The following is a 26,808-nucleotide window of genomic DNA, read 5'->3' on the forward strand; positions in this document are numbered from 1 at the left end:
AAGGTAGGAGTGTGAATGGGGGGCTTAATAGACTATCGCACCGCACCGTGATCTTGGAGTGTCGCACCCATAAGTGAGAGCGAGAAACGTATTTCTATTTTCTTTGTCAGTAGAAAAAGGCGGCAAATTGGAAAAATATAGTCGCGAAGGGACATCGTCCCATAGAAAATTTTAATTTCGCGCCTTTTTTTACTGACAAGATTTGCTTGACCACCTATAGCTACTTTACATATAAAACGCTCACGCCCCGCTCGCACGCCACCCGTAAAACGCTCCTGTGTGACGAAGACTTAATTATAGTTCGTCAAACCAATTTGACAGTCAGTAAGCCCCCATTCGCACGACAGCGTTTTCAACGCGCGTTAAAAAAGCGCTTGAATCTGTTCGCACTCTAAATTCGACTTATCGACCAAAGCTTAAAGTCAACAACACTGGATAAAAAGCGCCACCGCTGTCGTGTGAATACATAAATGGTTATCCATTTGTGTCATTCAAACGCTTTATTAACGCGCGTTGAAAAAGCTGTCGTGCGAACGGGGCCTAAGAACCAGGAAAACTATACTCATTTAAAACCCTCTAAAGTAGCTAACACACTATCGCACCGCACCGCGACCTCGGTGCGTCGCACTCATGAATGAGAGCGAGAAACAGAAATCTTTTTCTCGCCCTCACTTACCGGTGCGAAAGGTGCGATAGTGTGTTACTACTTTAAATTCGCAAATTGCAGGCACCTTTCTCTGTCATTTTATTCTAATTATAGCTGGTCAAGCAAATCTTATCAATAAAAAAAGGCGCGAAATTCAAATTTTCTATGGGAAGAGATCCCTTCGCGCCTAAATTTTTCAAATTTGCCGCCTTTTTCTACTGACCAGATCTGCTTGACCAAGTATACATTTCATGGATCGGACAATTGTTTCCGTCTGGAAGAAAAATATATCTCTTTCTCGCTCTTACTTATGCGTGCGACGCCCCAAGGTCGCAGTGCGGTGCGATAATATGTTAGCTACTTAACCTTACCATTATCTGCTTATTTTTTGCGCATGGCAACATTATTGAATCGTAAACTTAAAAATCGTCGCCCAACCCTAGAATATCACTCTATGTGTCAAATATTTATAGTCTGTGGTGTGGAGCGAAAAGTGGACGCCAATTATTGGGCTGTACATTCTTGGGTTGAACAATCCCGGGTCGAGCATTCTCGGTACGGGCCAATAATATGCGACCAATATTCGGCGTCCACTAAATGGATTCGTATTATTGGGTCGTGTATTATTGGGTTGAGCGTTATCAGGGTGTACAAGCTCGGTCCGTGCCAATAATATGAAGCCACTCTTTTAACAGGGCAGTAGTGTACAACCCAATAATACGCATCCAAAAAAGTGGACGCCAATTATTGGGCTGTACATTATTTGGTCGTGTATTAACCGGACTCTCAAAGTCAAACCCAATCTTCGACTGTGCAGTATTGCAGTTTCTTTCAATAAATAAAATAAGAAAAGTAGTCAAAGCTAAGATGATAATTTGCACATGTTTGCTTAGTTCTTTGCCATATCAGTGAAGCAATAATCTAGTCAGAATGGAAGTAACGAGTGGCGCTGAAGATGCGTTTGTGCGCGAATGGACACCTTGCACTCATATTTTGAATTTAATTCCACCTCGTATCTCTACGGGTATATTTTCTAGTGAACTGTGTCTAACTTGTGTGGACGCTGTGAGTGACTACATAGCACTGGGCACGAACGTGGGTTTAGTGTACTGGTACGACAGGAAAAAGGGCAATATCCAGAGGCTCCGATGCGAGGTAAGTTCGAGTAAACAACTCCCATATGCTGCGTTTTACTTTCATTGACCTTGTGCCGCTTTCACTAATATTTAATTCCACGCACGTAATGTATAAACGGGTAATAACAAACAGCAAAATCGATATTCCATGAATGCTTTATGATATAATCTAATTTGAATAATTTATGTCGTCCTGCCTTTAAAGTTTGCCTAACCGAGGTTGATGCAATCATTATCTGCTACAGAGACTTATCTTTTTTGTGTTTATTTCACAACTTGAATGCTTTATTGTGCAAAAAGTTATGCATTACTTTTTGTTGCAAGTAACTTACCAAGGTGACCTTAAATGTATATACATTTATAATAACAGAATTTTCAATACTTTCAATAGTCATTTACATAAGGTAGAGAATAATACCGGTAGTGTTGTAATACTTGAAATAGGACCCTTGTAATAAAGAAATTTCAGAACCTCTTCTTCTTCATCGGTATCACTCTTGACAGAGTGGTTGTGGTCATCACTTCAGGTGTTGGTGGCAAGCTTCACAACACGTCGCCACTCTTCTCTGATAGCCGCCTTCCTCGTGCATTCATGTAGAAGATAGACGCCCTAGAGATGTGGTGCTGGAGAAGAATGCTCGGAGTATTGTGGACTGAATTCCGTACCAACGAGTCAATACTTCGAGAACTCGGCATCAAGCAGCGTTTATCATCTTTGGTGCAGTCTCGTATCCTCACCTTTTTTGGTCATGTATGCCGCCGAGGGGAGGTGGCTATTGAGAGACTTGTGGTCCAGGGAAAGGTCGAGGGTACCAGGCCACGAGGAAGATCGCCTATGAGGTGGACTGACCAGATAAAGGCGGCAGTAAATGGCTCATCATCACTACATGAATGCACGAGAACCTACAAAACATTATAAATACAAAAATGCTAGATTTTCTTTATTAAAGAAAATAAAGCTCTATTTCAGTTTTGTTTCTATTGTGGGGAGAAATGTCATACATAGTTAAAAGATAGGAAAATTAGGTTTGTTGTAGCACTTCATGCAAAATAGATGCTAGTTTATGACTTGCAGAAACCTACGTTACAATACAATAGGTTTGTTGCCGTAAAGGAACAGTTAGTTACTTACTACTGTAGCAGTAAAGTTACAGTAAGTCAGTATTCATATAGTATAAAAGTTGGCACTCCAAATCTGCATTTAAAAATATCAATTTGTGTTTTATTTCCACTTGTTAACACAAATGCAGGAAACTAGCTATTATAATGTCAACAAACTACACAAACATAATCAAACAAATGACTTTGTATTTAATTGCTGATAAAAATTAATACCTATGTTCTTATCTGTGCTACAAATGTGGACTATCTTGTCTGTATGTGATTTAAATGTGTAGGTGATATGAAAAAACCCTGTTATCTATGTTGCAGTTAATTGAAAATTTGTTGGCAAAAATATGTATAAACAGCAACACTCGGTGTACCTTATGCCATTTGTAATAAGGTTTACGAACTTAGAGGATATAACCAAACAGAGACGACATGTCAATAATTTTCGGTACAAAATAGTCTGCCGTTTTTTGCGGGGGAGGGGCACATCAAATGTATATGTAATGTCAAAATAGCCATGTCAGATAAACGTCAGTCCATACATGTGGTTGACAATTGGCCGCCTATTTTCGACAGAGGGGAACGCCTGTTAATGACCACTCCGTTTGGTTATATTCTCTAAGTTTACGAACTATCAGTTAACAGTGTGGGCGGTGGTATCCTAAATTTACCTTTAGTACATAACTATTAACTATAATTAAATCATAATTCCACTATTAAAAATATCATGGGCATGGGCTTAACATTTAGGATTAGAAATAATATAATAAATTTTAGTTTAATTTTCATAATAAAAATTGAAAATAGGTTATTGTAGAATTTTTTAATTCAATGTATTTGTATTTCCTGGTGAATACTTTTTATTAACCCTGATTTTCAATTAATTGCAACATTGATAATGGACCGTTAGCCAAATTTTACTACATACTGAGACACTTTTACTATGGGACCAACCCAAAATAACAAAAATCCACATTTCCTACCCCTATTTCTCATGAAGAAGTGCCCCGAATTCCAAAAATGTTGAAACACAACTTTTTGCTGACCTTTGGGTGTCAGAGATTTAGGAGATAATAATATAATTGTTAAAATGAAACCTTTATTTCATACTGGAATAATTTGGTCATAATTTACCTACATTGAATTTTAAGATATTCCCAGGGAGACTTGTGGTATTTCTAGTTTGTTTCTAATCTAATCGACCTTACAGTTATACTTGGCCTTAAGGTTAATCTTGTATACATCTGCTTGTTTTTCTGACATACTGATTATCTCTGTTTACAAACATACTTAGATGTAATATTGTTTATCTGTTACATTGTATGCTTCATAATATCATATCTAGGTGATTGTCGTTAGACCTTAACTCATCGTCATAAGGTAGCCAATCTATTTGTGGTACAGAAATTCGCATTTTAAACTGTACTTCAGGAAATTACTTTAATACTTCTTAACCTTTTGACCGCCAAAGACCTCAACTGACGCGCGCGGATACAGCCCAATATCAACCTTCGTGCGTTCCAGCAAGGTTCACGATGACGCGGCGCGCACGATACGCGCGGCGTTCAAAAGGTTAATGACTTATGGTTACTATATATTTGATTTTCAATATTGGTACAAACAGAATTCAGTAAATAGGCAGGCCTCACAGAGGCGCGTCTCGAGGCAAACATACCGGACCAAACCGGGCTGCTTCACGCGGCAATTTTTCGCGAGGCAGCTTCTTCTACGTGTAGATCTAATACAGTGTTTTTCAAACTTTATGGGGTCACGGCCCTTTATGACCACTAAATTTTTTCGCGACCCCCCTAGCCCGTCTCTACGTTTTTCTATCTATGTATATAGAGTCTGTGCGGAAAGAGAAGTGTCGTGAAATGTATGGGATCCCATATATTCTACGGCTCTTCTCTTTCCGCACACTCTTAACAAATTTGGAACCACAGGCCAGTGTTTGGAACGCACCTTTCTATCATTCACTCAGTTACATATGCATTTTGGAACGCACTCTATATTTATTTATATAGGATGGTATTTTTTTATCGCGGGAGCAAAAATCCGTAGGTATATAAAGGACTTACATATTATTAAGTAAATAAAATTAATGGATTCTTAGCAAAAATTGAGTTATGGACAACATCAGCTTTACACAGTAATTATGCAGTTTGATTCTTTCCTTTGCATGGCTAAAATAATTCAAGGTATATCATTAGATAACTCTGTGAAGGTGGAAATTCATATTCCTGCTATAGTGGAGAGCTTGCAAAGTTAAAAAAAAAAACAACCTTTAAATTATTTCTCAAATGAAACACTGGTTGGTGATGGAAAATGGTAGATTTTAAATACTTTCACTGGGGCGTTGAGCTGGCCGATCTCAACGCCCCAGTGAAAGAAACATTTTGGCACTTGCAGGTGATAGAATGCTAAAGTTGGAGTTTGTATCCGTCTCGACTGGTGCGTTCTGGGTTAAAAGAATGGCTGAATATCCCAATCTAGCAAAAGAAGCCCTTAAAGTTTTGATCCCATTTGCTACTTCATATTTATGCGAGCTGACGTTTTCATCAATCGTCGATATCAAAACAAAAAAACCGGCCAAGTGCGAGTCGGACTGGCAAAAAATCACGTTTGTTGTATGGGAACCCCACTTAAATATTTATTAAGTATATTCTGTTTTTAGTATTTGTTGTTATAGCGGCAACAGAAATTTATCATCTGTGAAAATTCAATTGTCACGGTTCATGAGGTCCAAAAAAAGCGTTTTGAGGAATTAATTCCCAGCAAGCTGGAAGTCATTTTAATACCTTCATTTGATCCTAAATGCGAATAATCTGAGTTTCCAGTACCAATCTACCTAATAATGATTTGTTTTATTGATATGTACGTTAACGACCATTAAAGATTAAAGGATAGGATTATTTCTAAGTTAAATAAAATGAAATCTGCTTTCCATAAGTCTGCTTTCAAAGCTGAGCTTCGCGACCCCCCTGGACAAGTGCCGCGACCCCCCTGGGGGTCGCGACCCACAGTTTGAAAAACACTGATCTAATATATAAAACACGCCGCCCAACAGTATCTGTATGATTATTGTAAAAAAGACTGTATGATTATAATCTTAAGGTGTATTATTGTTGCAGGCCGCAGCGACCCCCATCACCTTCGTAAAGATCGTGAACACCGTAGACTACATGGTGGGCGCCGGCAACGCGGCGGGGCAGGTCACAGTGTTCCAAATTCCTAAGGAGCATCCGGAGAACATCCCTGACACGCTGAAGCCTAAAGTAGAGCCGAAGGTCGAGAGGTAAGTCAATTAGCTTGACTTTGATTAACCCCTCGATTCCCACTGATGGGATATAGTGTTCGAAGTGACAGTCAAAATTCTAAATTTAAAACCTGAAGATCGATTGTTGGCTGGCAAATTAGACCCAGAACTCCAGGAGTTACAACAGTGCTAATCGATCTGTGGGTCGCTTTGGGGTCGTGAAGCCACTGTTCAGAGGCCGCGAATGCTCGCGAACCCTAAATAAAAAAGAAAAAAATAGCCAAGTGCGAGTCAGACTCGCGCACGAAGGGTTCCGTCCCGCCCGTTCCATTACGCAAAAAACGGCAAAAAATCACGTTTTATTATATTATTTTGTTTTTAGTATTTGTTGCTATAGCGGCAACAGAAATACATCATCTGTGTTCAACTGTCTAGCTATCACGGTTCAATTTTAACAAACGTTTGCGTTTGTGTATAAATAAAAAGCTAAAGGAGAATATGTTTTAGATAAAACATTTTGTTTTAGATAAATGATTGTAGTTATGTTAGTGTAAGTAAGAAGAATATTCCTAAAAATCTTTTAACCTATTTTTGGACCAGCCTGTACATCTAATGGAGGCTCCCTACATTAATAATAATGATAATAATTCAGCCTATATACGTCCCACTGCTGGGCACAGGCCTCCTCTCGTGCGCGAGAGGGCTTGGGCTATAGTCCCCACGCTAGCCCAATGCGGATTGGGGACTTCACAATACACTTTTGAATTTCTTCGCAGATGTAGGCAGGTTTCCTCACGATGTTTTCCTTCATCAAAAAGCTAGTGGTAAATATCAAATGATATTTCGTACATAAGTTCCGAAAAACTCATTGGTACGCGCGGATTTGAACCCGCGACCTCCGGATTGAAAGTCGGACGTCATATCCACTCGGCCACCACCGCTTTCCCCTTTCCCTGCATTATAAGAAACTAATTCAAAATGTCAAATATCTGAGTTTAACACTCATTATGTTACATGCCACAACAAAACGAAATACACCATGTTAGGGGTTTCCCAAAACAAGTGAGTCACTCAGGTCGTCCACCCCACGCTTACTCACTACTATGTAGGGGACACCCCGTGTCTTTGTCGAATCCCACACCCTCTTATATCTCAACATAAACACTCACAAACAGATACGTGGCCGTGGGCGCAGTTCAAAATGAACCTTGATGTGTTCTGATAAAGTTTAAATTTGCACGGCACTTATTTTGAAGTGTTAGTAAACATAGTATTCTATTCTCAAACAAACAAAAGGAAATCGGGTTTATTATGGTGTGCTATTATTGATATCAATTATGAATTGTCTTAACATAATTACTCATTAAATCATTGTGTCTGTGAAATTATATGAAATACATTTACTCCAGTAAAAATTAACTATGTTGTGTAGAAACAAGGTAAATGTTGGTATATTTATTTGCCCTCGTTTTTTATTTCCTTCCTATAAGTAAGTTACGTATTTTTCCGTTTAAAATTTAAAGGTGTATTCGGGTTATTCCGAATCACTTCCGAATCGGGGTAATTTTGGAAATGGACTCGATGTGAATTCGCTATACATATATCTACGCAAACATGACACATATGACACACCGGAGAGACGTGCGAGCTTGGTCACATTTTCTTTAATACCTATACATATGACATCTATTTCAGTTTACTACAATTTTGCTTCAGGTACACAATCAGTGACCTGCACAAGGGAAAAATAACCGCTATAGAATGGTCCAAGAACGGAATGAGGCTGTTCTCTGGGGACAAGAACGGCGTCATCATTATGACCGAGATCGACTTCTACATGGTAAGTTTTTCTCGAATTTCGTGAACGTTGCATGACTAAGTGTGGTACAGTCAGCATTAAAGTAGTGGGTAGAACAACGCACTACAACTATCTACCACTCTCTAATATTATTACACAGTAGGTTCTGCCCGCGACTACGTCTGCGTGAATTGGTGATGATAATCATTGATAAAAACTATCCTATGTCAGATTTTTACCAGTTCATGAACTCATCAACTGTTTTGTTGGTAAAGAGTTCATGAACTCGTAAAAATATTTAAATGGATATTTCAAACCTCCCATAATCCTTAGTAAATATGTATGCGTTAAAAACAATTCAATGGGAATTTTAACGTGTTTCAATGCTGTCGCAGTATCAACGCTGTATTTAACCCTAATTGCCCATATTATCGATGCGCCCCGCACTAAGTATAGTTTCGTAATACTTTAACCACTATTGTTATCTAAGCCTGTCTTACGCAATTTAAATTCAATTACTAACCGTTTTGGACGATAAAGCCAAGGCCACAAAATGAATTTAAAATCCATCAAATAATAAACAATCTACGGTATATCAGTTTAAGGTTTAAATTCGAAGTATATTTGATTGAATTGTTGTCATGTCCTATCTCAAGGGTTAATGCTCCCATATCAGTGTTTTTCCGCTTAAATAATGGTAGCCCCTGATATAAAAATGGCTTACTGGGTGCACTGTCTAACACGAAACGTTATATAGGTAATTGTTTGTGCTTGATAGCGAAACTAGAAAAGTTGCATTTTTTCGATTCTAGTTTCCATGTTACGGACAAAAAGCGGTTTAAACAGAAATTGATATAGGTAGGTAAAATACGCCTATGACTGTGTTTTTGAGTACAACGTTTAGAGGGCCAATAGCACTTTTTAGAGGTTATTAGTTTAGTCACGTTTTTTAGGCAAGGTACGAGTATCCAAATTAAAGCATTAATATGACGATCGATTCCACGACCATCTTCTATATACTAACTAACTAAGAAGTTTATACACACACATAACATTACATTAACACACACACAACATCAACATACACACATTACACACACATACATTAGAACACACACACACACACACACACCACATACATACACATAACATTAGAGGTAAACGATAGCAAGTAGTTAAATCATAAAATTGAGTAGAGAAAATATCTTGTAGAATTGCAAAGAAGATATTCTTATCTGCGCATTCCAGTATTATACGCTTATAATTTATATTATATATTAACAATGGTTGACAGGTTGAAATGAATTGGTATATTCAGTTGTCGCGTAAGTCTCTCGTTGTTCTCGATTAGTCTTGTATTGTTTTTGATTAGGATCTATTTAGCTATTGGTTACGGGTCATATGTTACCGATTATCATTGGAATTACTGCATAATACGAATTGTAATACACGTATGTATTAAAAACCTCATTCCGTTTTACATTTATTTTATTCGTAGCTTCAAATCTAACTTAAAATTTTACTCGGTCAACCATACAGGGCAGGCCGGATCTTGTAAAGTCGAATGAATAACTATACTCAGATGTCTCAGATACACCCACTTTTGTCATTATGTATTTAGTAAAAGTCGCGATATTCAAATTTTCTACGGGATGTCAACTCATTTTTCATATTTGCCGCCTTTATCTACTGGTATGGTGGGTGTGCCAGAGTACCTATAGTCTGATTTTTCCAATGTTTCCAGCACCTCTGCAAATCCAGCGAGATCGTGAACGAAGAACACGAGATAGTGCAGATGAGCTACTATCAGAACACGCTGCTGGTGTCCAGCTTGTATCGCACGATAGTGTGCGAGAAGCGGGACGGCAAGTGGTCGATCAACCAAATAGGCAAGCGAGAGAGGAAGAGGTAAGCTTTAATAATTACTGTACGAATGGAACGTAAGGGGATAGCGTGAAACGGAACGTAAGGGAGAGAGAAGGATGACAAGAGGTGCGAAAGGAACGGGGAGAAAGATTGGAATGGTGAGCGAGCGAACGTGCGTTTAGATAGATAGATAAAGCGTTTATTTGTTTGGGGTGTCAAAATTCTATATAATAGATTTTTCATACACTGTTAAAAATTATGTAATTTTACATGCAAAAAAATTACATAATCCTGTAAAATTCCCGAAAAATCTGGGAAATTAACGGAAAAATATGACATTTTACGTAATTCTCGTAAATTTTTACGAGAATTACGTAAAATGTCATATTTTTCCGTTAATTTCCCAGATTTTTCGGGAATTTTAATAATAATAATCCTGTAAAATTCCCGAAAAATCTGGGAAATTAACGGAAAAATATGACATTTTACGTAATTCTCGTAAATTTTTACGAGAATTACGTAAAATGTCATATTTTTCCGTTAATTTCCCAGATTTTTCGGGAATTTTACAGGATTATGTAATTTTTTTGCATGTAAAATTACATAATTTTTAACAGTGTAGTTAAATAAAACAAGTCAAGTTTAGTTTTGGTTTTTATTACGAGGCCTAACATAATCCCACATTACTGTTAAAAAATATAGGAATACATGAAAAAGGATCGGCCAAATCGCTTAGTCATAAGACGTTCCACTGTTTACGCAAAATGGTCGGTATTTTAGGCCGCAGACTGAACGCACGCGACCGGCGGCACGGCGAGCGGCAAAACAAGGCCGTTCGTACATTTGGCCGAGCGATGTATGAATGGCCTTGATTTTCCGCCTTGATACACGTGGCTTTACCGTTGTACAGTTTTTAATACAGTTGAAGCCAAAGGCTTTGGCTTTATCACAACTTTGTTGGTAGTTAAATTAATATTGTATGTTATCTTCCAGCCTGTGTCACCTCGGCGCGGTGTTCCAGCACTCGTACTCGCGCGGCGGCGGCGGCGCGGCCGTCGCCTACTGCGCGCGCCCCGGCCTGCGCCTGTGGCGCGCCGACAGGGCCGGACAAGTGCTGCACACACTCATGTTCAAGGTTAGCAAGGCTAAACACAATCGAGGATTTGAGGGAACTTCTTAAATATTATACGGCTTATACCTAAGCATAGAGATTTGATTGTTGAAGCTGATGAAGACCAGAATATAATTCCTCATCGACAAGTATTTTACGTCTTTGGGTAAAATGTGAGCGCGTTTAACGCCCTCCTGTATATATTGGTACTGGAAAGTTAGCCTTAGCTGTATAATGCGGTGCCGTTCATAATGGAAAGTGTGACTTCGCCTGTAGGTATATTGGGCGCCTGTGCCCAGAGTCGGACTTAGGTCGACGTTCAGAGTGCGCTTGGAGCGCTCCTGTATACTGGAGGGTCGGGCCTCGCCTGTATATTGGACGTCTGCGGAGCCTTTCATGCTCGAAAGTTGGGCTGAACCGTTCAGAGCACACTTAGTGCGCTCCCATCCTAGCTTAATTCGAGTAAATTCTGGGCGCCAGCTTACGCAATACATCATTCAATAATTAATCCACAGGACGCGATATCCAACCCGCTGACCATCGCCGAGCTGCTCAACCCGTCCTCGCGCAAGCACAACCATTCCGACATGGAATACAACCTGGGGCCGCTGCACGTGTTCAGGGAACATTACCTCGTGGCGCACAACGAACACTTCCTTTACGTGCTCGACCCCGATACCCTGAGGGCCACGGCTGTCGTTGATGACTTGAGAAGGTATTTTTTTGAAATCTAGCTTATTTATTTAGGAGCACTATTTCCAAAACAAGATATATCGTTAGCAGGTTAGTTTAGTTAGGATCGCTGGTGGCCTAGCGGTAAGAGCATGCGACTTTCAATCTGGAGGTCGCGCGTTCGAACCCCGGCTCGTACCAATGAGTTTTTCGGAACTTGTGTACGAAATATCATTTGATATTTACCAGTCGCTTTTCGGTGAAGGAAAACATCGTGAGGAAACCGGACTAATCCCAATAAGGCCTAGTTTAGATTCTGGGTTGAAAGGTCAGATGGCAGTCGCTTTCGTTAAAACTAGTGCCTACGCCAATTCCTGAGATTAGTAGCCAAGCGGACCCCAGGCTCCCATGAGCCATGGCAAAATGCCGTGACAACGCGAGGAAAAAGACGATGAGGTTAGTTTAGTTAACCGAGATTGTCCTAGATAGGGCAACTATGAGGGATGGCTAAATGTGTTCTCGAGAAGTTTCCCCACATGATGATCCCATATCAAGTAAGAGACGAAACATAGCCATGATAAGCCATTAGAGCTGGTTGAACAGCTGTTCTTGATCTTCCCAATGTAAAAACGATTTATTAAAGTTTCGCTATAGTCTAGCTAATGTCAAATGAAATTCTTTCACTCCACTAGCCAAAGTTTAGTTCGTCGCTATATTATTATGAAAATGGTCCCTGTGTTCCAGGATCCTCTCAGTGGCGGTGAACAAGGACGAGATCTTCGTGCTAGAGGGAGGCCGCTCGCTCGTGCGTCTCGCTCACGCGCCCGAGCCCGCCACGCTCGCGTCAGGTCTGTTTGCTAAGAACGCATGACATACATACCATACAGAACTCTTACAAAGAGGGTAGAATAAATTTCATTTGTCTTCAAAACTACTTCATATTCACTTCACTTTTGCTTGGCTTATTCCTGTTGACTATATAAAGGCGTCCATTCTAATTCGCTCGCTACATCAAACAAAGTCGATTGACTGGCAACCCTATACATCTTAGAGCATTTAATAACTCGAGTCGCCTTTAAGAGCTTACCCCTCTGCCGAAAAACTTGCACAATTGTGCAGTTTTGTATGGGCTGACATGGCTATTTGTACAGAAAATGACAGCCATGACGTCTCCAGTTACTAAATGCTAAGCTATACATTGAATCGGTGACCGCATTATGTGACCGACTCACTGTAATTACACCCTTTCCGTACTAAACTTTTTGCAGTTCAATATAATATGTAAAGAACTTATTGATGTATAATTTCGACAATCACGATAATATTTTTTTGTGCATTTTTGTTGATACTTGCATTTTACGCATTATTCTGTATATTATTATGTTGAATTAAAGTAGAATTGATACTTTCTCAATTCTTATTAAATTAATTTTACGGTTTCGAAAAATACGTTAGTTAAACCGTAAAGTGAACATTATGAAAATCTTAAACACAAAATGATACAGATATTATTCTAGAACATTATACGTAAATAAGTAAATGTGGTTGACAAAAATTAAAAATACAGACGAAAAATTACCAAAAGATGCAAAAACTTTTGTATGATGTCATTTGGATATCATACGAGTAGATACACAATTACACATCTCTAGTGGTAGAGAGGCTTAGAACTAAATCTTTTTATGCTAGAGTTAGACCAAGAAAAATCTGCAGCGATTTTGATAGCCCACGCAGGGCAAGTATTATTTTATACGTCATGATTTCATAGAAGTTTGACGTTTAAAATGACACTTGCACTGCGTGGGCTATCAAAATCGCTGCAGACTTTTCTTGGTCTAACTCTAGATGCTTCTTATGTAGTTAGATAGTTTTTATTTTCTTTGATGAACTTATGTGATAGATATAGGGTAAACTATACTAATGCTGGGGTTGGCCCCGTTCAACCTAATTTAAAGGTAGCGGTGAAAATTCCAATCATTGGATAATTTACCCTGTTATGAGTATGTTCGTAATACTTATATGTTTCTGTGCTTTCCATTTAGTATTTAATTGTGACTTTATAAGTATTTTGCACAATATGTTATTCAGCACTTTATTAAAATTAAGAAGAGTTACTTAATTTTTTATCATTATTAGTTTTAAATATACATTTCAATTATTGTACATTACTGAAACCTTGTGATTGACCAGTTTATAGACGTTTGATTATTAACACGTGAATAGAATACAACTCGTACAACGCAATAGTACCGGATGGAACAACGCGCCAAAAGTGTCTGCCATCCTGGAATCTGGAATACATTTCCACATTAAGATATTTCACCACAGTTCTCGTACAAAAGTATCTGATACAGTCATCATCATCTTACTCGCCTTATCCCGGCATTTTGCCATGGCTCATGGGAGCCTGGGGTCCGCTTGGCAACTAATCTCAAGAATTAAGACGTAGGCACTAGTTTTTACGAAAGCGACTGCCATCTGACCTTCCAACCCAGAGGGGAAACTAGGCCTTAATAGGATTTGTCCGGTCACCGAAAAGCGACTGGTAAATATCGTATTTCGTACATAAGTTTCGAAAAACTCATTGGTACGAGCCGGGGCTTGAACCCGCGACCTCCGGATTGAAAGTCGCACGCTCTCACAGCTAGGCCACCGGCGCCTGATACAGTTTAAATGTTCTTCGTATAGAGACATATGTCTCTCTTTTTGTTAAGCTATTAGAAAATGGTAGATACTTTTGTACGCGTAGTTTAATCCGCTACTTTTGTCATGTACAGTCTGATACATATTTAATTACACAAACGGGTCTACCGCGATATAATTTCATTGTTTTTACCTTTAATTCCGACGTTTCAGCTGAGTTGCACCAGCTGTGGTCACGGAAAGACTGACGTCCCAACAAATGTCAACGGAGATATTAATAAAACACCACTAAACTACCCGAAATTAGTTTATAAAAATGTTCGGGGTAGACAAAGAAATTGCAGCTACCCGTTAAAGTTTAATGTTTATTGTCCACGGCACGACACGCAACACTCACAGTATCCGTACACTGGTCCGAAGATATATCCGCTGGTTTCAACATTTGAATCACTGGTCCCCAAGTAGACGATAATTTGTACCCGTCCTCACGATTGAAATTTGTGTAATTAAATATGTGTACAAAACGCGAGAGTCTGATACAGTTTACGATGCCACATATAGGTAACAAGCGTGGTTAGAAACTGTCAGTCATAACGTGGAAGTAACCAAGGTGTTGTTCATTCAAAAATGTATCCGTCCTTTGAGTTGTAAAAGTTTTGGACCAAGAGTATAACGATGTGCCTTCCAATAATATATGTATGTTAGGAACTGACGACACGTCCAGTTATAAACTGAGTGGTAACAAATCTAATCATGTTATAAATGTAATAATTAAGCTGATAATTACTTAATATTAAAATGTTTGTACTTAATGTGCCTTATAAATACAATGAATTTAGACAGATATGGAGATGTTAAGTAAATGTGACCTTTTCAAACAAAAGGTATCACGGTTCCGTTTGTCTAGAAGGTCAATTTTAAATGAAATCTTTATGGTAGTAATGCTTTATTGACTTCTCACAATAATAACCCTTTTGCATGAAAACGGCACAAACACTACTTAAGGTTAACATGTATCATCGTCAGTTGTTTGTGTGCCATTTTATTGTTTTTTCTCGGGCACAAGTTTATTTCTTATTCTGCTGTCACAAAGGCACAGTTTATAGAGCACTTGAATATTTAGTTTAGTCGAAAGTTACCTGTCAATGGAACGGTTAGTTTCATTTAGTTATATTTGGTTTTAGGTTATTGTTCGCTTTAGTTATTTTGTTTTTAACTTGCACGTCTTTTCACCAAGGATGGCGAACTGTTTAAGTGATAAACAGTATCCTTGTACGAGTATAGGTTAATATAACAACAAGACAACATCTCTAAAGCCCCATTTAGGTGGTTCAAGAACTTGCATGCGATTTTTGTTACATTGCGGTATTTGGCCGATCGACTGAATTCAATGTACATAGGTACTCTGTATTTAGTAATGTATCGAATATTGCATGCAAGTTCTTAACCCGTCTAAATGTTCGTTCACTTTTAGTTCATTCCATTCACGCCATGTTTGGTGCATCGATTTGTAATTGTTTGTATAGAATGGACTTGATTTTTTTTGAAGATAATACAAAAAATTACATTCCAAATTTATTCAAAAAAGATCTAACCATCGAAACTCACGTCTTATACGCGTTGATTTTCGACCTATATTTTGCTGCTACGTTGCATCAGCTGTTAAGTTTCGATCTTTCGATGCGTGTAGTTAAACCTTAATAATTATTAATACGATTCAGGCTTATTTTCTAACAAAGTTACAATAAATATTAAATCTATAGTCTGTATCTTTAGGTATTTGAATAAAAGTAAACAAACAATTTGTACATTTTCGGGTAGTTATAACATTGATTGGTTAACCGACCAATTACAAAACCGCCTGGATCAGTCACTGGACGACCTGACTTTAACCTACATTATTTGATCGTGTAATGTTTTCATCTACCCTCAACTGGCTTAACGAGCCATTTGAGGGTAGATTTTGTTTACTTTTACTTAAAGAGTATAGTTAGTAGTTACAGTAGTCACCTAATGGCAAATTAAACTTTATAATAACTACATAATTACATATGTCATAGAACATAAGACATATATTGTGTTTACACAAGTATTTTAATTATGCACCTACGTATATTGTTCTAACAAATGTCTATAGTGATTTGATAATAGTTATTACATGAGGTTGTTACTAACTGCGATGATAGTTATACTTAGTTTTATGATTTTATTATCATTGTGTATTAGTGTAAGATAGTGAGTTGTAGTGCCTTAACCGATACCAAATAAGGACCAATGTATTTTAGTTTAAATATACCCAGGAGATTTATATATAGATATAATACTATGACTAATGACTTCCTTAAGTGCTAAAAAAGTTAATTAAAAATAGATTTTATTTGCTGTAGAAAAATAACGCAATTAATGCGATAAATTTATTGAGTATATGCCATTGTAAGAGCTTATTGCCCCAAAAGGGAATAAGCCAACGTTGAGAGTATGGCCAACCATACTCCGAGCCACCTAACATAACTATATGTGGCGTTTCATGCCTAAAGGGTCTTCTCTGATGGAAAGCCACATATGCTCTTGCACTTCTTATCTGAGCGTTTCTTTTATTTTTTGCCATTTGTATTTATTATGACCTTTTTTGCCACTTTTGTGTTATTTCTACTCAGAATCACGAGCTCTTTCGATCCTAATGGGATAAAAAAAAAGTCCCAGAGTTGATTTTCCTATTGTGTTACCATTCCCCATACACTTTGTATGGCGGTAACAAAAAGGAAAGTTTGAAAAATGTATGGAAGTTTTAGGACACTTTTTTTCTCCTATAAGGATGAAAAGGGCTCGCGATCCTGGCTAGAAATAACACAAAAGTGGCAAAAAAGGTCACAATATATAAAATGGCAAAAATAAAAGAAACGCTCATCTGAATTACTTAGCGATTTCTTACATAACGAAAACGATGTGTAATATTTAGTACTATCTGCGTAATATCTACTTATGTCTAATTTTTGTTAAGTATTATAAACATTCTAACCTAGGGCGCTAGAGTTAGACCAAGCTAAGTTGGCAGCGATTTTCATGGCACAGACTGCGCAAGTGTTATTTTAACGTCATAACGTTCAAAATAACACTTGCACAATCCGGGCTATCAAAATGGCTGCCAACTTAGCTTGGCGTAACTCTTATCTGATATTGTTTAAGTTAATTCTTGCGCTTCCCTTATGTACTTACTTTTATATTATATATTAATGGCATTTGTGAATCTTGTGATATTTAATTCGATAATGTTCTTATTATTTATATTCTTTAAATAAGTTAAGTGGTCCAAAGCACGAGTCGTATTATCCAGTTTTTTGTATTACTTATTCCAATTTCTGTATTCCTATATTGCCCGAAAAGTATTCGTTATGTAATGTACCTGTGAACTTAATATTACTTACCTTATGTATAATTTCATTTTCGACTATGTAACAGAATAATCACGTACGTGTATTTTTATTTGACAGTTCTGAAGTTATGTTCATTATATTTTTCTCAAAATCATCATCACATTGACAAGTTAAATGTTATTTTAATTACTGTTTATTTGCATCGTAGTTTAAGCAGTCATATTGTATGCTGTGTAATTAATTCACTAGTTTTCGATTCTTCGGAAAGTAAAAAAAAGAATTTACGCTAATTAAAAAAAATTACATGGTAAATGGCGACTGATCGAATCACATCGGTATTAAGAAAAACGCGTAAAGGAACATACACAGATTTTAAAACAAAAGTTATCACTATTGTGGTCACAGGAGAGACGTGACTCTTTTTGTGTGTATAATCCGGTGCCAATATATTTTGTAAGTTAGTCAGAAAACTAGTGAATAACCGTCATGTGACAACCAAAACTCAGTAATTGCAAAAAAATAAACAAAAACCAACCTTGATTTTGTACTAGTACGGTTCAATATAGCTATGTACTGGTAAGTAATTAGTGAGTTTGGTTGTCGACGATATATCCATTTAATTTTGTATTAGTGCGTGTCTCAGCATGGCCATTGTACTTATATATGAATATATTTTATTTTCAAAAGCATGTTTTATTTTTTCCCTTTCCTTTCGCTTCGATATTCGTATATTAGAGCAATGGTTACGCTTGCTTGCTTCTAGCAAAGATTCCTTGATAGCATAAGATATGTAAAGTATATGACAATTTCATGCTTTGGTTTTGACAGATTATGTAGATGTCGCTGTAAGGCTAACAAGTCAAAAGTTAACGTTTGACAATCCAAAGACTCAAAACGTACGCAGTAGTCGCAGTAGAGATCAGCTGTCAAACAAAAAGGCACGATTTTTATCGACTTTATATATCTTCTATAATCCATACCTCTGCTTGTAGACGCAAAGTTATGAGTCTTGATATTGTAAATTTTGTGACATGGCTACGATGACGTGATGTTAGCTAGATCATCTCTCACAAATGTGTGTGATTTGGGACGAAAAATACCAAAACGGTATCTCCTAAGATTCATAGGATAAGAATACAAATCATAAACAAAGGAATATTTAAGTAGTTACCTAAATGGCGCTTTACGGCCTCGTATATTAAGGAGAAGACTTAGGTAAGAAGAGAAGAGTTAGGTACCTAATTTATTCCCATGACAAAAAAAACACAGGCTCAGCTATGTGCTGCAAGTCTGCCTCTGTGGTATGGTTCCAGCCTTATTTTCAGCCTGCCTCAACGTAAGGCGATGGTTATACGAATACTTAGTATATAAGTAATTCTCGGATCCACAGAGCTATCGATCCTTATCTTGATCGGACCAAAAATGTAGATATTCGAGATGGCGTCCATTTATTACCATTTTGACCTCGGATTTATGATGAGAGACCTCGCAAATTGTTATCTGCAGTGGCAGATTTACCCTAAGGCCCAGTAGACCCGGGCCTAGGGCGGCAGTAATTTAGGAACGGCAAATTGTGACAAAAAGTTTCGCTGATGGTAACAAGAAATAACTTAAAATGTAGTCAATATGATGGGTGCTGCGAAAGGGGCGGCTATAGGGCCTGGGGCCTAGGGCGGCAAAGACTGCAAATCTGCCACTGGTTATCTACGTATCAAGCGTAGCGTGTAGCATGCGCTGACAGTGAATGCGTTAACTGACAATAAGTCAAACTTAATGCATAGGTACCTAATTAACAATTAAGAGCATTCCCGTAAGTATTGAATAATTTTACGGTTTAGACTCACTTGTTTTTAGTCACTCGCGCGACATGTTTCGGAAAGCCTAGGTCTCCTTTCTCAAGCACTAACAGTGCGAGCAGCGTTCACGACGGCCGTGTATCGCTTACTGTAAGCGAGTAACCCCGACCCAGTAAGCGATACACGGCCGTCGTGAACGCTGCTCGCACTGTTAGTGCTTGAGAAAGGAGACCTAGGCTCTCCGAAACATGTCGCGCGAGTGACTAAAAACAAGTGAGTCTAAACCGTAAAATTATTCAATGTTAGTATGTCTCACAACAGTTTAAATTCGATTATTCCCGTAAGTACTTATTTAATTAGGTGTAAATATATTTTGGTTTAGGTGAGAAGAGATCTCTGCTAAGAACAATTAAAAACAGAAGGGGAAACATGTTGGGGCACCTGATACGTCACGATACTTACATAAAGTCTATAATTGAAGGCAGAATAGAAAAACAGAGAGGCAGAGGAAGACCGAGACGTGCATATTTACGTAGTGACGTATCAGGAGCTCAAAACAGTGGCAGAGAGAAGAACGGAATGGCGATTACTCCACCGACAAGAGCTAATAAGACTAAGCTATTAAGAATGATGATGATGATATTTTTTTATAGTACTGATAATATATTTTTCTAATGTGTTTAAAGAAGAATAATGATCGTCTTTTCCAACAGACGATTCAATCAACCTGATGACGAAATCCCTTACCAACTCGATCCAGCAAGTTGTGAACACAGTCCGTGACGTCACCCTCGACCAGACGGCGTTCATAACCAGCGTGCTAGAGGCACCAAATTGGCTGACTAAGGTACGTGTAACGTGCAACATTGGAAGTATGTTAAATGAGGGCCTTATTACACTTTGAACTCTCGCGTTTTGTACACATATTTAATTACACAAACGGGTCTACACGGGACATTTCAGCTCAGTTGCACCACCACCACACGTGACACCAGACGTGTGGTCTTTCCGTGACCACAGCTGGTGCAACTCAGCTGAAACGTCGGAATTAAAGGTAAAAACAATGAGATTATATCGCGGTAGAACCGTTTGTGTAATTAAATATGAGGGCCTTATTGCCAATGACAAAATGTTCACAGGATCTTTTTCTTTGAATCCTATAATTTGCTGGTAAAAAACTGCCAAGTGCTCTTTACTATAAGCACATAGTCCCTCATAGCTTTTTAGTCGCAGTATATTTGAGTTAACCTTTTCGACGCCGTGTCAAACACAAAAGCTGTCACTCGGACGCCACGTCACCGAAGTGTCAAAACTGAAATTGAACTTTATGCATATGCAAGTAGGTCTATGTTGCTCTGTGGTCTGTTACCGATTAATCCGTCTTTGGCGTTGGATATATCGGTCATTGGCGTCCAAAAGGTTAAAATAATCGGTACAGGTAATTTCAATGACCTAAACTTTGTCTCTAATTACGTACGCATTTCGCCTCAAATTGGCTATATCTACCGATTTTTAACCCAACTATAAGCTGTCATCAAAATGATGTAAGATTACCCTTGTTTACTCACTAGTGAACTACCTGTTGGACGAAAGAGTTTAGGTAATTCACAAGTGATGACAGATTATCTCTCTCTCTGTATCCTCATACCGCCATATTAGGATGTACACTCAGTTTCGATGGAATGTCAACCTTAAATAAAAACAAAGTACGTAGCATTTCATTTGTCTCGTAAAAATTTCGAATAAATGAAATTCAACCCAATTGCAAATACAACAAGATTCATACTTCCTTGGCTACAATTTTGTATGGTGGGCGGCACGAGGGTATAGTCTGTTTACGGTGTTTTTTTTTTTTCACAGGATGCGAAGGACGCAACAGTTGCTGAAGAGTGTTTCGAACTGCCGCCAGTTAGGCAGTTGCCTGACGTTTCTCGCGACGTTTTGGAGTCCATTATAAACGAGTTCAAAGACGTGTCGTCGGAGGTGGAGGAGATCAGGAGGGTCAAGTCCGAGGAGCTGCAGAAAAAACTTAAGCTGTATAACAGGTGAGATTATAGACTAGGGGACAAGACGGGACTCCGTCTTTACTATAAGTAAAGTAAAGAGGTACTAATAAGGTCTTAGATAAATTCATGCATCGATTTTTTATAGTTAAATTAGGTATTGCTGATGTATGCTGTCATAAAGTGTCGTTTTCTTCAAACTTGAAGCAAGTTTTTTCTTAAAATGTACTCTTTGTACAGTAGATAATTTTTGACAAAGAGTTTAGGAACATCGCTAGACGAAAAGTACACGCTAACGGCTCGGCCACGACATTGAGCGACTTGCGACGGCGGCGGCTACCATAGGTGGGAACGAAAGGTCCGATCGCTGTGTCTCGCTCCAAGCTGTGGTTGCCGCCGCCGCCGTCCCAAGAGTAACTATTTTACCCGAGCTGATATTCTGTATGCAGTGTTCACCTATAAAGTTCAAATTAATCAAAACGTTTATTCCAGCATAATGGAGAAGAATTGCGACCCGGAGCTGATCCACTCCCGCCGCAGCCGCCGCCGCCCCGGCTCCGGCGCCGCCACCCCCCGCGCCCGCACGCCCGCGCGCGTCACCACCACCAGCCCGTGCCTCATGCACGTCAGCGTGTACGGGTGAGTCGCTTTACTAGGGTTGTAAAAAAACGGTTTTTTTTCTGACTTGAAAAAAAACATGAAAAAAAACCGTGAAAAAAAACCGTTTTTTTTTCTGGAGTACGTTTTTTTTTCAAAAGTATGAAAACTCAAAATTTGCAAGGCAGTTAATACTTTTATACGGTTGTTTTTACTTGTTTTAGACTTTATGTTAACCATTAAACCAATTTAATTTAACAACTTTGATTATTAACAACATAAATGAAATCTGTAGTGGTAGTTATCGCAATTTACTGTTGGCAACACCAACGCCTCTCTTCGCCACATCGGGGAATTCAGGGATTCCCCAAAAATTACTTAGTTTTAAGTTACTTATATAAATAAATCACGAGAAACCGTTATTGTGGCATATTTTTGTTCATCTGAAAAAAAACCTAATTTAGAAAAAAACCATGGTGCCAGGTTTTTTTTCATGTTTTTTTTTTCATAAATTTGAAAAAAAAACATTTGGTTTTTTTTCTATTTGCAACCCTACGCTTTACCATCACCCCGTGTACCTAAACAAAAAAAGCCTCTGGCGTAATCTATGGATGTGCCCGTGGGTATGTCCCGGCACCACGTCAGCACGTCACCAGTGGTGCGAAACTCCTCCCTTCGGGTAACCTCGGCTCCGCTCGGCTCAGCACTGCTCCGAGCAATTATTAAGGTTGACACAACTTGACGTCCCTTTGCGTGCACGACCACAGATAAGATAATGACCTGAATTGTGACAACCCTAAATAGCCGAAAGGGATAGTGCCATATATTACAAAGGGACAGCATGATTCAACCCTGAACCGCTGTCAAAATTCTGTTTTGTAGGAAGTTTCCTTTCTGTACGGAAGTGCTATTATTTATTCTGTGACGAACACACCCGTGTCTCCTGTGGCCTATTTTATAAAGCTACAAGTTACAATTTACAAGCGGAAGTCTCTTTCTAACCCTATGTGTTAGAACGAGACTTCCGCTTGTAAATTGTAACTTGTAGCTTTATAAAATAGGCCACTGGTCGTCCGAGTCCTAGGGTAAGTCGCGTCCTAAATTGAGGGCTATTTCCACTCACTATTCATTTTGATGCAAAATTATGCATTACATCTACACTGGCATCTGTATCGACGAAGAATTTACCTACAGTTTTCACAGGTCGTCTAAATTAAGTCTGCAGCAACTGAATATAACAATACAACACAACCATAAAAGTCATATTTTCATCGGAAGTTTGATATTTATCGATTTGTTGCAACATTTTACCCCACTATATAATTAAGTCGAATTCGAGCCTTGTAAGGCTTTCACAATCTAGTCCTTTATTATATTGATTTTCAAGATTTCAGATTCTGAAATCTTGAAAAATCATCAATCACATAATTCTTATTAAAAGTTAATTAAGTAGTTTTCATTACTCATCTATAATATTGATTTCCAGGAACAACGACCAACAGAACGACGATCTTCTAGAAAAGCAAATAGAAGAAAAAGAGAAAATCCTAGCGAAAATGCTGAACCTGGACTCCCTAAGCATCACCACCAAAATTGAAGACTGTCCCAAAGACGAGTACGTACCACAAATCAAAGAACCTGAAATTGTCACCCCGAAACATAAAATAGATAACAAGGAAGTAGACTTAGTGCCCAAGATTGTAAAGTTGCCTAATAATTGGAATTTAGAGAATATAGAGTTGAGGTTAGAGATGCAGTCGAATGGTATAAAGGACGCGAAGAATTTGATGTCTCCGGAGGAACATTCGGATAGCGAGTGGGAGATCGTTTGATAGTTGGTTTCAAATTAGGATTCCCTCATTTTTTTAAAGATATACTTAGATAGTAGGAAAACATCGCGAGAAAACCTGCATAAATCTGCGAAGAAATTCAAAGAGGTATGTGAAGTCCCCAAATCATTATTATTAGATAGTTGGCAAATTTGGCAACGCATAGGGTAGACCAAGGCGAATCGGATCAACATGACAATTCGATGATATTTGTGATAGGTACTGCGTTGATATGAACACATTAAAATGACACCGCAACTCTCTCTTGGCCAGCGATGCCAGCTATTATTATTTATCTGACAGTTTTTTATACCTAAGTACCTACGAGTAAAGTCAGACGGTACCTAAGTATTTCTAACAAATGATTGAAGTCAAATGAAACATATTTCACAGCATGATATTAGGTGTCTAAAGCGAGGCCTAGACTAGCAAGATTTTGCATGCAATTTACGTTACATTGTCGACTACCAAGGTAAACTGCATTCAAAAGTTTCATTAGATACGGCAATGTAATGAAAATTGCTAGTCTAAATCTCGCTTTAGGAATCGGCTGAACACTCGGAGTAAATATCTATGGAGTAGAGACGCGCACTAATTTCTATCTGAAAAATTCTGTCGTTTTTGGCGCGGGGGACGAGGTAACGCACACAAATAATGTTAACACTAATGCATTTTTAGCATGCGTCGCTACACACGCACACGACAAAATTATCAAACACTAGCAAAAACTATATTCACACAAGTACAAGAACAAATACAGACAACCCTGTCCGTGAACGAGATGACGTCAGTTCTAAGTAAACCTAGATAGTGCGAGGGACGCGCCGATAATATTGTCGATAAAATTGACAATGAATTTTAATTTCTGATTTTATCAATTATAATAATAATACAATATCAAGTCTTTGTACCAGCATTTTACTAACTTATGATGATTTAGATGTTATTTCTAATAGTTTGTCAATTTGTTTAGGGCGAATCTTGCAAGCTGATATATAATGATTTTTTATTATCAGTTCATTAGTTAATATTTTACATGTTGGTTTACTTCTGAAAGCAATGCAATATACTATCGAGCATGCAGATCTGATGACAGAGATGGAACGCGGCCATAGGATGTCATTTAAGGAATATTGAGTAGGGGATAATTAGTATATATATCGGCGGTAGATCGTAAAATCGGGCATATCGAGATATTCCTAGGCATATCATGAAACGCCGCCATTTAATAATCTGCCTTTTGCATTTTTTGCCACGGCTAGTGCTGCATTCTATGTGGCATTTGGAGCAGAATGCGTAGGTACTAGGTAAGTACTAAAATCATACGCTACCCAAACACGTACTATAAGTAGGCTGTCAAGCCATTTCAATGGTTATCATTTGCTAAAATTAGGACATCCTACTTATTCGATATGCCTAAATGTTGAGGTTTGAACGGTATGGCTGGTGGTCACTAGTCAGATCATGACATGCCGGCGTTTCACGATCTGCTTAGGAATATCACACCTTGAAGTTAGCACGATATGGCTGGTGGTCACTAGGCATATCATCATCTGCCTAGGAATATCACTCCTTGAGGTTTGTACGATATGGCTGGTGTTCGCTAGGCATCATGACCATCTGTATATTATTCATTATGTTTATATCGATTTTACCGATATTGGTTTTTATGGTGTCCCATCACTAATATTGGTACGGTGATACCAGAGTAATAAATTAAAAGTGCCTATTTATGGAAAGTGACAGCCGTAAATACCTTAAATTAATAAAATATTTGACATGTTAAATAAAAATATATAGTTGGTCAAGCAAATCTTGTCAGTAAAAAAGGCGCGAAATTCAAATTTTCTATGGGACGATATCCCTTCCCGCCTACATTTTTCAAATTTGCCGCCTTTTTCTACTGACAAGATCTGCTTGACCAGCTATATGTAGAAACTAAAGGAAAAATTAATAAAAAAAAAAGAGTCTATCGGTAATTTTACGTTATTTAGGGGTTGTGCACAAATCACGCGAGATGTTTTCGACTACTTTTTGATCCCCCGTCCCCCTTTTCTTTATTCTTATAGATCTATTTATTTGATTAAATAGATTAGGTTGATATGAAACTAAGGTGTTATATAAAAATAATGTGTTACATAAATTATATGTGACGTCCCACGGGTAAAGGTACCTTATGGGGGTTGGCGCTTACGCTATTATTAACACCGCTCCAATATTATTGCGGCGCCATGCGACGTAAGCGCCGGCCGCCATAAGGTACCTTTTTCCATGGAACGTCATATACATATAACAAAAAGCAACGCAAATAGGGCATATTACTGCAATGTTCTGCCGCCAGAGTGTAGCACTAAGCTAGCTAGTAAATTTTCTCTTTTCTCTTTATCGCTCAAATATGCAATAGTGATAGAGAGGTTAGATAACGAAATTTAAATTTTCTTGTTCCGCGGCGGACCCCCAGATTGTGATGGATTGTGGTAGTCGCGCCCCCTACGCAGAGTTTCGCATAATATTTCCTATTAGAAATTCTACTCGTATCTAATTAATATTTAGAAAGTCTTCTTTAGAATTACCCTAAAATAGATCTAATATCATATCACTGGTATCACTGTTAGATTGACAATGTTTTTTTAGTTATTTGCAAAGTTAATGCACTATTTGATAATATTTAGATGTAATAGTACTTCCATATGATAAGAAACGTGTTCTTTTTGTAGACTAGACGTTTCCGATCTCATTTTGCACGAGAAAACGCTGCAATTCGGCATTTTCGGCTCCTATCATTCCGCTTAGACTGACGTTTGCTGAATGGCGTATGACGTGTGGCAACTAGTTTTATATAACCTCCTTGACCGGCGGCCGCGATCTTTTTGCAGAGGGGAACGCCTGTTAATGGCCGCTCCATAGATATTTACTCCGAGGCTGAACAATATAACGAAGCTTTAAATAGCTTGGCAACTAGTGCGTTGAT

At 38.2% G+C, this 26,808-nt stretch overlaps 1 protein-coding gene and 1 long non-coding RNA gene across 2 annotated transcripts in view; one reads left to right on the forward strand and one right to left on the reverse strand.

Annotated features, from left to right (window-relative positions):
* The window catches only part of LOC134798133 (uncharacterized), a 113,399-nt gene that overhangs the window by 59,266 nt on the left and 27,325 nt on the right, over positions 1-26,808 (reverse strand). The window lies entirely within an intron of this gene.
* On the forward strand, positions 1,439-23,961 carry LOC134798076 (WD repeat-containing protein CG11141). Its single transcript, XM_063770411.1, has 11 exons — positions 1,439-1,801; positions 6,024-6,187; positions 7,865-7,988; positions 9,691-9,854; positions 10,806-10,947; positions 11,439-11,638; positions 12,340-12,443; positions 20,122-20,255; positions 21,269-21,453; positions 21,904-22,050; positions 23,495-23,961. The coding sequence occupies exons 1-11, from the start codon at positions 1,577-1,579 to the stop codon at positions 23,838-23,840; spliced, it is 1,935 nt and encodes a 644-aa protein (XP_063626481.1). The 5' UTR covers positions 1,439-1,576; the 3' UTR covers positions 23,841-23,961.

Source organism: Cydia splendana, chromosome 16 (assembly GCF_910591565.1).
Source record: "Cydia splendana chromosome 16, ilCydSple1.2, whole genome shotgun sequence".
Taxonomy (NCBI): Eukaryota; Metazoa; Arthropoda; class Insecta; order Lepidoptera; family Tortricidae; genus Cydia; species Cydia splendana.